The sequence below is a fragment of the Electrophorus electricus genome, chromosome 14 (assembly GCF_013358815.1).
Source record: "Electrophorus electricus isolate fEleEle1 chromosome 14, fEleEle1.pri, whole genome shotgun sequence".
NCBI classification, from domain to species: domain Eukaryota; kingdom Metazoa; phylum Chordata; class Actinopteri; order Gymnotiformes; family Gymnotidae; genus Electrophorus; species Electrophorus electricus.
The window spans coordinates 10,036,649-10,048,463 of NC_049548.1; the positions used below are offsets into that span (position 1 = coordinate 10,036,649).

Consider the following 11,815-nt stretch of genomic DNA (forward strand, 5'->3'; position numbering starts at 1 on the left):
TTTGATATATTTATATATTGATGTTATTTATAAAGGCTCACCGAAAGATATTGAACATTTTGTGCTGTATATGAACTGTTTAGATTTACTCATCATTACTCATCAAGATTAAGTTTACTCATCATGTGAACACCAAAAACTGAATTTTTGGATACTTCATACTGATGGTCAAACTGGTCTTCTCTTTACAGGAAAACACAATGGAATGTGCTCCTCCAGTTTCATTAAAACATGGTTTGCCCTACAGTCTGTCTCCAAGACCCTGACATATATTTTCTAGTACAGCTGATTTCAAGGCTAGAGCTCAGACCTATACTATGATTTTCATTCCTGTGGCTATACACATTTGTCTTGATTCTGCTTTGAAGAAGGTATGCTCTTCATATCAACTGGGACACCAAAGGGAGGCTCTGAGGGAAAGATAAAAAAAAATTCTCATGTTTTTTAAACCAACATTTAGTGCCTATAGCTATGAGATTAAGAACATCAGTAACAATGACTGATAGATCTTTCAAAAATAAGTATGAATTACCTGACCTTTTTCTAGAACCCCTTTGTGAGATTTGAGAGACAAACACACAGGTGTATATTTTCCCACTACCTCAACAACTCTTTCTACTGCCCAGGGTAATTTTCCTTGACACTATTGTACTTCAAGCTCTTAATTTGTAAAACGCAAAACTTTTACCCACCCTCATACTTTAAAAACATAAGATTAGACATTTTATAAATCTTTAAATGTTTTGGTAATCAATTTCCACTTGTTCTTTATTGTATGTAAAACAAGTCAAACTATGCAGACTCAATTAATTGAATATATGTGTGATCTTTCTGTCACTTTACATCAGATAATCATGCTTTTTCAGATTTACACTTCCATGACATTGATATGGTTTTGTTGCAAAGAAGACAGGGGAGTTCAAGATAAAAAAATCATTGCACAAGGATTTGTTGGAACTTTCATCTTTGTCCCCTAATGGTATGATCAGATATTGCTTTTTTATTAACTATTTTTGAAAAATGAATCATAGACAATTTTATTGATAAAATATCCCCAGTGGAAAAAATGGTCTTAAAAAACTGAAGTATACATTTATTGTTTTAATTTCATCAAGGAGGGCCCCATTACTTTACACAGAGAGAAACCATTCAAACCTGATCTTAATACTGTAATCTGCAAGGACTTTCAAATGTAATCCAAAATTTTATTTTAAATATCACAAAAACATTATTAAAGTTCACATAAAGAGTTTCGGAAATGTTATATTCACATTCACAAAACAAAATATTTTACATAATTTCATATACACAAGTATGTACATGTTTTAACACATCTACAAATGTCAATAAAACATCAGTAAAAAGCACACAAGACATTACATGCTTTGTAGTTTTAATAACATGGATATAAACAAAAGGTATGTTTATATGTATTAGGGCTGTACAAAATGATCAAAAAGACCATACTGAAAATATATTGCTACATATTGTGAAGTCGTGCAATATCTAAAATTGCACAAGTGAACCCTTGATTTGACATGATAAAAAGGCTGATCTAAAGAAATTATTTTAACCAAACTTGGAATTTGTGAAATCCATTTTTATCAAAAAAAATTTAATACTGTTTGAGATTGATCAGGTGCTCTCAACACACAATAAAAAAGTCTGTAATCTGTTAAAGGGCCATTTGCATATTTCAGCTCTTTGCAATATTAATAGTACAAGGGCTAATACTGCATTAATAAATAAATATATTGTACAGCCCTAAAATAAACTATAATTAATAAAATAGGAAGGATTAATGAATAACTCTGTGAAAAAGCAGTCTTAGTCATTTTAAAACACCAAACAGATGAACAGATGATTTGTGTAGAACACTTAGACTCTAAAGTCTCTGAGTCTGGGCTTTTGACAAAGGACTTCATTCAACTGTCCCTATGATTTATCAGAGCAAGATACACAATTTTAAGTCCAAAACCTTCATGTAATCTTAAAGTACATCCTAAAGTTTTAAGTTAATAATTTAAAGAAATCTGAACTCCCAGCATTTTTTTGGTTTAACTTCTAAAAATTCTATGATTATACTAAATGTAAAATGTCTGTTCAAAATAATGTAGTTGCAGAGTCTGCTGTGTGGATCTAAGTAACATGCTGCTGTAAAAAAGGTTATTTCTTTAACACTTCGCAAATGTAATATTGCAAACAGTAAAATGTTCTCAGATCCTCTTCATGATCCCTCCTGCTTACTCACAGCCTTCATTAAAAAAAAAAACAAGCAGGACAAAATGTTAGCATATACTAGACAAAAAACATTTCTGAACTAAAGGTATTTAGAAACATTCAATATCAGTATGAATACCACAATTACGCTGTATTTGCAAACATCTCTCTCTTTTTTGGTTGTACATCTCTTTCTTCATGTACCATCTGAACCAAAGCAAATAACCAATAATCAACTATATAAATACACACCAGAAACACACCTGTTTGAAAAAACGTTTTCCTAAGTAGCTGGTGGCCATGTTCTTCAAGTTAGTCCTGGTGCCTACTTTACAGCGCACGTACCCGTAGAGATTAGCCCCCTGCAGGACGACACCCATAATCACCACCGCCTGCACAGAGCAATTACACATGAGCCATTCCATCACCCCAATCTCAACATCAAACACACCAATAATAATGAACACAAGAACCCTATCCGTCAATAAAAAAAAAAGTGTTAATACAAAACACATAGCACCCACTCCATTAACCCAACTTCAACCACAATTACTGTTGACAGGTTTTATTAAGACATGATGCTTTAATCTGAGCTCACCAGCCATTTGATGTTGAAGGAGAGAAGTGCAGTGAAGGTAAAAATGATCCAGAGGACAGGGCAGATGATCAAGCCCAACCAGAAGATCCGCTCCTCAGAATCAGATGGGAGAGAGGATGGAAGCTGCTTTACACTGCCCTGCGCACAGCACACGCAAACCAATGTCACTCACACATGCATACAGCATGCAGTTTGTGGGTTAGGACAAAACTCTGAATATAGTTAGATTTCCAGGAGCAGGGCTAAAATGTGGGGCAGCACATGACCAAGAGGACAGTAAAACTAAACACTGCAGAGTGGTAAGAGCAGGATTTGGTTAGTATATTGCAGTTTGTAACTACCTCGTTCTTACACAAGACTCAAAGACAAAGACAACACACAACCTTACCTTCCTGGACTCAAACACCCAGTGACTGTTCCCATCATCATCCACCTGGTTCCACCAGCGCAGGCCCACCATCAGACGACCTGTGATGTTCTGACACAAGCACAACCTATTAAAGTGCATCTCACACACAAGAAATAAAGCCTGCCTTTATTACTGCAAACAAGACCTCAGAACAACCTCAGAGTTGCTGCAGTTAGTTATCTTTTCAACACCAACTGTCAGTCTGACTCTCTCTTTCCTAGCTATTCAAAACTTACAATCAGCTCTGCTCAGAGAAAACACACCTAATAAATAGAGACATATTGTTTGGGAATGCTGGCAAGCATTAAGAGCCAACTATTCTTCTATTATGAGCTCTTGTAGACTGTGTGTGTGAATTACTCCAACTACTACTGCTGGTATTGCACCATCCTGCACCAAATAAAAGTTTGGGAAGCGGAAGTAATGCACAAGTTTACACTAGTTAATAACTACAGAAGACATCACTCCACACAGTAGTGATTTTAATGCGCTTCCATTTTAAAGGTACTTTTAAGTGAATGAAGACTACTGTGCCGTATTGTCTCACTAGCTGGATGGAATAATTGTGAAACTGAACCCAGGCACTAACCTTTACTGTCCAGAAGTCACATGACAGGAGGAGGATGATGGTGACCATGGAGGCGATGAAGCTGTTGCTGAGCCGTTCACACAGCAGATAGATGAGAGTTGCGCTTACTCGGAAAAACAGGTGGAAGAATGAGGCTATGGGGTGCCTATAGGGACAAAACACATTCAGCACCTGGCCCTCAAAACTGAGACAAATAATGCATATATTTATGTACACATGCATTCGTGAACAAACAGCAACATACATACTCTCATGAATTTAACATCACCAAAGACGAATGTCACAACTATCTGATACAAATTTATCACAAAACATACTAGGCTCACTTGATTTTTGATTTTCGAGAATTTCTGGCAGAATCCTCTTCTGCATCAAACAGTGATACTTCATCATCATTTGAATCCTGTAGATTAAAGCCAGTCAGACCTTATTAAATAAGTATTCGTCTTCCATAACTGGATGATTCATATTGGTTTGGCAACTAGTGCACTTATTTACTTGCCTTGTGACTTTGGCCTAAAACTTACACTATGCAATTTCTGTTATATTCAAAGATAAAAACAAAGGCGACCGCATGTGCATTAAGCAGAGAGCTAACAGTTAGTTTACTTGAAAGTGCGCAGCGACAACGGACAATGTTTCTCAAAAGCACCAAGAACATTGCTCTGGTACACCCATTACGACGGGGAAAGCTTTCACCAGGACAACGTTTCAATCTTAACGTTATTAAACTTGATAAAACACTACGTTTAAAAACGCAGACAGGGCAAATATATGAGCAAATTAATATAGCTAGGTTGCATTATGAAAGCATTGCGATTTTGCCGGAACCAAACAAGAGGGGATGCGATTAATGCAAAAACATCGCTCCTGGATAATGTGCATCGACTTCTCCACTGCTGTAATAAAAGCTCTAGCCTTCCTAGCCGTCCTAGCTCTAGCCGTCCATCAGTACCAATTATGACCTCAAGTTATGGTTTGTAATGCTAACTGACCATGTCTGTCGGACATTTTTTTTGTAGCTAGCTTTAAAGACATGGCAATAACTACCTATCCAGTTAGCTGGCGTTAGCTAACTAAACTAGCCAGCCAACGTAGCTTGTGATTAGAAGTATCCTCAGCTAAGATGTTCTATAATTTCAAAACATTAACCATGCTATCTCCTATAGATAATTTAGAAACAGGTGTAATTTGGGATTTACATATGCAATGAACAAAACATGAAATAACGCTAGCAAACGTACCAGCATTAGCATTGTTATCACGCTGGAATTGCTCTACACTTCCGGTGAGCTATAACTGTTTCCGTCGACGACATGTAGCGCTGTTTCAGTGTGCGTAATTTTAAGTTATTTCTGTTAAAAATGTGTGTGTGTGTGTGTGTGTAATATATATATATATATATATATATATATATATATATATATATATATATATATATATATATATATATATATATATATATATATATATATCATATATCATATATCATATATATATATCAAAGATTAATTCAATCCAGAAGTCTTATTTTAGACATTTTTGCAGGCTTAACAATTTGAAGAAAGTAACAACAACAACAATAATAAATATGTATGGATATGTGTGTGTGTGTGTGTGTGTGTGTGTGTGTGTGTGTGTGTGTGAGAGAGAGAGAGAGAGAGAGAGAGAGAGAGAGAGAGAGAGAGAGAGAGAGAGAGAGCGAGAGAGAGAGAGAGAGAGAGAGAGATCTACTTATTGAAAGTCACTGACTGTTACAGTGGTCAAGTGATGAAAGTAAAAAAAGAGAATTTGCCTTTGTTATACACTGAACCAGAATTGTGTTGAACTTAGATATATTTGAACAAATGAACAAATGAATGTGTGTTATGGTGCCTGTGTGCTAGAATGATGAGGGGCTGTTCAGAGGGAGCTCTTGCCCTGGCTCCACCAGCACCACCACATTCCCTTCTTGGGAAGCCAGCAGGCAGGGTACAGTGGCTTCGTCAGCTCTATCCGGTACTGGTTCAGCAACCCCATGTATACACCTACCGCATAGAATGCAAGCATGCTGCGGGTATAGTCCACGTACACGCCCAAGCGCATGGCTATTGGGGCTGTGACTGGCATATCCTCTACCGCATGCCATACAGAAAAGCTTTGCCCATTCCACTACAGACACCAGGAAGCACTGCTGCCTGCCAGGCACCCCTCAGCTTCGGTGCTCCACCAAGCGATGCCCTTGTAGGCCACACCTATGTGGACTCCCTTGCCACTCAGGTCCACCTCAAAGTAGTGGCAGCCCAGGTAGAAGCTCTCTGCTGCTAGCACCTGTTTCCAGTGCAGGAAATGCTCGGACCTGTCTGGGTAGTGATTTTGCCATGGTGTTGTGTTTGTCACCTTCCTCCCATCATTCATCAGGCACAGGAACTAATGCACTGTGGTTACATCAAAGGTCAGTGCAGTGGCATCTGCATGACAGAGTGGAATGGAGAGCAGTTTACCAAATGAAAAGTCTTTTTCATCATGCATTTTCATTTCAGTTGGTCTAAAATCTCAGCAACTGGGAAATGCAGTCCAAATGCAGTACAATTGAAATGAGGAAGAAAGGAGTATTTTTATGTTTAAAGTTAATCTAAAAGTATATGTTCAAAGTTAATCTGACAAAATGCCACTGTAATGTAGTAAATTAAATAAATGATATCATTGTGTCAGCAGTGATATTTTACATTCATTTGAATTGTGTCTTGTCTTTTGCCTCCCAGAATTAAATTAAATAAACACACACACACACACACACACACACACACACACACACACACACACACACACACACACACACACACACACACACACACACACACGAAGGGCTGTAATGGTCAATGCTACTGTCTGCAGTGTATTCTCATATTTGAGGAAGTCTGTTCCGCTCTTTGGTTCAGGTAGAGAGATGTTCTGCTTTATATCACTGTTGAACTGAGTCCTCCACAACAGTATTATCTGTAGTATCAGATCAAAGCTGCACTGACGTATTAGAAAAACAGTATTGCAGTGATTATATAAAGGACACATTTGTTCTTATATAAGAGCGAAATACTTTTGCTAGGTTTCTGAGACAATACAGCACTATAACTTAACAACTCTGTCTTAGTGTTGCTCTGGTAATCATCTTATATATAGATAATAACTCCATTTGTTCCTGAATAATGCGTGAAAGTCCCGTGCTGACCATTTCTGTAGGCCTCTGTGAGAGTGTTGCGATATGAGGTAACCAGACTATCACACAGCTCCTGGGTTTTGCATGTGATGACATGACTAAGGGAGCAACTAACATGTCAGACCAATGGCCGCAGCGGGCAGAGGCACATGAGAGCTGTTCTTCTTCCACTGGGAGTACTCCTGTAAACACACACACACACACACACACACACACACACACACACACACACACACACACACACACACACACACACACACACACACACACACATACACACACACACACATACACACACACACACACACACACACACACACACACACACATACACACACACACACACACACACACACACATACACACACACACACACACACACACACACACAACTCCTCATTTTTTGTGAGAGAATGTTTTGTGTTTTTCCTTTTCTTTTCTGATTCTTTTCATTACATTTTTCCTCTTTTTACCCTTTCTTGCTCTTCAGTCACAGGTGGTGTGTGCATGGCAGAGAAACCTCACACTCAGTATGAATAGCTCTATTACCCTCTAGCCAAACATGACCCAGGTAGGTTGCCAGCAGCCTTCCTGTGTGCTAGAATGGTGAGGGGCTGTTCAGAGGGAGCTCTTGCCCTGGCTCCACCAGCACCACCACATTGTCCTTCTTGGAAAGCCAGCAGGACATCTTCCTGTGGTTGTGGAAACTATGTTAATCTGTTTCAGAAGGGTCAAATTATTGGCATGCATCAAGCAGAGAAAACATCTAAGGAGATTGCTGAAACTCCTAAAATCGGGTTAAGAATTGTCCAACGCATTATTAAAAAGTGGAAGGACAATGGGGAAACATCATCTTTGTGGAAGGAATGGGATCAGAAAAAAATCTTGAATGATCGTGATCGGCAATCATGTAAACATGTGATGAAATCAAGTCGTGGAAAAACAACAGTAGAACTCAGGGTATATTTAATAGTGAAAGTAAGAGCATTTCCACACACACACAATGTGAAGGAAACTCAAGGGATTTGGACTAAACAGCAGTGTAGCCTCAAGAAAACCACTTGTCAGTGAGGCTAATTGGCAAAAACGTCTTCAATTTGCTAGGGAGCAGAAAGATTGGACTCTGGAGCAATGGAAGAAGGTCATGTGGTCTTATGAGTCCAGATTTCCGCTGTTCCAGAGTGATGGGCGCGTCAGGGTAAGAAAAGAGAGGCTGCTGAAGTGATGCACCCATCATGTCTAGTGCCTACTGTACAAGCCTGTGTGGGCAGTGCTATGATCTGGGGTTGCTGCAGTTGGTCAGGTCTAGGTTCAGCAACATTTTTTACATTTATGGCATTTAGCTGACATTTTTATCCAAAGCAACTTACAATTATGACTGAGTATAACTTGAGCAATTGAGGGATAAGAGTCTTGCTCAGGGGCCCAGCAGTGGCAACTTGGCTTGAACCAGCAATCTTTCAATTACTAGTACCTTCCAGTACCTTGATCACTGAGCTACCACTGCCCACGTTATGTGCCCAAAGAATGAGGTCAGCTGACTACCTGAATATACTGAACGACCAGGTTATTCCATCAATGGATTTTTCCTTCCCTGATGGCACAGGCATATTCCAAGATGACAATGCCAGGATTCATCAGGTTCATTGTGAAAGAGTGGTTCAGGGAGCATGAGACATCATTTTCACACATGGATTGGCCACCACAGAGTCCAAACCTGGACCCCATTGAGAATCTTTGGGATGTGCTGGAGAAGACTTTGCACAGTCATCCAAATCGCCCATCATCAATACAAGATCTTGGGGAAACATGAATGTAACACTGGACAGAAATAAATGTTGTGACATTGCAGAAACTTGTGGAAACGATGCCACAGTGAATGCATGCCGTAATCAAAGGTAAATGTGCTCCAACAAAATATTGGAGTGTGTGATCTTTTTTTTGGCCAGGCAGTGTATAAAGCTCAAGAAAGGTTCTTGTTTTCCTTGATTTCTCATTGATTTCTCCTTTATTTCCAGTTTTCTCTACATGTGTGATATACATAGACACACATACACAATCACACACACCCTCAGTCACACCATCTCCCACACCCACACACAGCTACAGGAAGGCTACTGGTACCTGGAGGAAGTGCACATCATTCTGGACCTTGGCCAGTTTCTCAAGGTGTGCTTGTGTTCTCTTTAGTTCGGCACAGCAGAGCTGTTGGTGGAGCCGGACACTGTGTACCCGATGGATCATCTGCTGCTGCTCCACCACCACAGCCTGAGGGAGCTCGACTTGTACCTTCTCCAATATTGCCTGTAATACAGAGAACTGCTCTTGCAGAACCTTCCTCACATCCTGAATACATACCTGCACCCCCCCCCCCAACACACACAAAAATAAGACACACTGTCATCATGCAAAATTCAAACATGCATTTTACCTGAGCACCTACTCATGTTAAGGTGACACCTTGAAACTATTAGGTAATCTTTCTTCTCAAAACTGAGGTGGTGTCCAATTCCTGTAGATAGAACAGCCCTGAGATGACAGTGTCTGTCAGAGGTGACAGATGTTTTTGATTGTGACTATGAATGAATGTGAATCTGTGGTTAGTTAATATTTCTCTGTAATAATGCTATTATTTGCCATTATTATACTGAGTCTCTTGTAATTCACTGCAGAAAGCACGGAAACCAGCAGAAATGGTGTAATACCAAGAGTGTAATATCAAGAGTGTATATGCAGTCAAAAACATGCACACACATACACATGCGCACCCACCCACCCACACACACCCACCCACACACACATTTGCACATGCAACCATTTATCTAATTGAAAAGGCTGATTTCTGATCTGTTTGAGCATTTATGTGAGTATGATTGCAAACTTGGCAATGGCATTAGCAGGAGAACATGAATAGGAAGGTGAATTGTTTGAGGAGGATCTTAAAAAGCCATGAACATTTGCCACGAGAAATGCACATGTAGGTGTTACATAGGAAGAAACTATAAACATATGGATTGAGGAGAGGTTCATGATTTAGAAGAAGTACTGTTACAAATGTGTTATATTTTTAGGAATTAAATACCATGTCACATATTTTGCTAATGGTAGTCACATGGTTACCATTTTTTAAAATCTTATTTTTGAAAATGTGCTCATTAATCTTAATATTATTTTCTTGCTGTTTTGCCTACCCTGCTGTCACTGGACAACTATAGCAACTGAAGCATACTGTTACTGCTGCCCTGCTTTATTAATGAAATAGTGAATCTGCCTGTACCTCTACAGAGAGGTTGCTGCACTGTAGTTTGCATTGTCTTCAAGACATTTGTGTGTTTGTCCTCAAGCTCTTTCTGTGACACACACACACACACACACACACACACACACACACACACACACACATACACACAGAGTCCATAGCAGTGACATATGTGTTGCATGGAATCAAAAGTTTAGATCCTTAGATCTTTGTCCTGCTGTCCCTAATCTGATAATGGGAGAGTACTGTGGGAAACTGCATTCTTCAGGCAAGTCCACACAAAGATGCTAACTTCAGGAATCTAGTTAAAAGGTATTTTTTATTCCACAGCAGAAGAATATAACATCTTTAGAGTGTGGAACTGTAAGTTGTAACTTCTCAGTGGTTGTATAAAGACAATGTATGCTTTGTGTCCAGTGTTGATCCTTACAGACTGGATGTGCAGTTCAGCTTTTCTTTTCTGTGCTCTGCTGCAGTGAAGCTTTCAAATGCCTGTAGACATTAGTGTTCAGCATCCCACCTATTCCTCTATGTTTGATTCTCTCACATCAAGTCTATTTGCCTGTAAATGGTAATCTGGATAAAAGATGGACCACTTTAGCCTGTTTTATTTCTCAGTAGATTTTATAGGCCGAAACAGGTAAATCAGGAGATTCTCTGTAATATTAAAATGATCATCAGAAAATTTTAAAACAGTTAATAACCTTGTACAAAATCGGCTAAAATTGTTTAACTACTGTTGTATTTGATGCTTTTTAAAAGTCTTGATTGAACAACTTAACTTTAATCTTCTTTATCTAACACAATCCAGAACACAGCTGTCAGTAGCATAATCCGACAGGGTATCATGACGAAGTTACTAGGGAGTAGTTGAGGACTGGGTTACTCCAAGAGTACAGAGTAAAGAGACATTATGATTGTGTCAGGTTGACTACATATGCAGCCTGTCTATGCAGTCAACCTGACACAATCATGTCTCTTTACTCTGTACTCTTGCAGTAAACCAGTTCTCCCAGTGACACCAGTAAGTCTGAAACAGGTGAAACCACTCAAACTTTAGTTTCACCCACCCACTCACAAGTGACTCACATAAATGAAATTACTAAAGTACTAGAACACTACCCTACCACTTGAAAAAGAACCAGAGAGACTAATTTAGTAGTATAACTGCACTCAGTAAAAAGTGTAAATAAGCAAATTAATAAATGATTACTACAAATTAGTGGAAGGCTTTTTCATTAGAGTGTTATAACTATGACTAACTATGACATTGTCTTCAACTTACTGTCAGAAGAGAGGAGACTTTCATGTAGTTTTCATGTAGTCTTCTGTCCTATGATAAACATGCATGCAGAAAGACCATATAGAGTCTCTACAGATTCCTTTAAAGGGGCACTATTATGTTTTTCTGGTTTTTCTTTCCTTTAATGTTAAGTAGCCTTTTCTGCATTAGCCTGCAAAAGAAGTTAAATGACACTTTTGCATTTTTTAGGAAACTATTTTACATTAACGTAAAATTTAAATATAGATATTTAGCTAAATAA

The 11,815-nt window shown here is 38.7% G+C and overlaps 1 protein-coding gene and 1 pseudogene across 2 annotated transcripts; both read right to left on the minus strand.

Moving 5' to 3' along the window:
• Positions 1–1,072: 1,072 nt before the first annotated feature.
• On the minus strand, positions 1,073–5,146 carry tvp23b (trans-golgi network vesicle protein 23 homolog B (S. cerevisiae)). Of its 2 annotated transcripts, XM_027031721.2 has the most exons (7): positions 5,061–5,146; positions 4,143–4,219; positions 3,817–3,961; positions 3,207–3,296; positions 2,819–2,956; positions 2,484–2,612; positions 1,073–2,254 (listed from the first exon to the last, which is right to left on the minus strand). In XM_027031721.2, the coding sequence occupies exons 1-7, from the start codon at positions 5,070–5,072 to the stop codon at positions 2,228–2,230; spliced, it is 618 nt and encodes a 205-aa protein (XP_026887522.2). In that variant the 5' UTR covers positions 5,073–5,146; the 3' UTR covers positions 1,073–2,227. The 2 variants fall into 2 exon arrangements, with proteins under 2 accessions (XP_026887522.2, XP_026887523.2); XM_027031722.2 differs by lacking the exon at positions 5,061–5,146 and having other exon boundaries at positions 4,134–4,220.
• Positions 5,147–5,698: 552 nt separating this feature from the next.
• LOC113591260 lies at positions 5,699–11,580 on the minus strand (annotated as a pseudogene).
• Between the last annotated feature and the right edge of the window lie 235 nt (positions 11,581–11,815).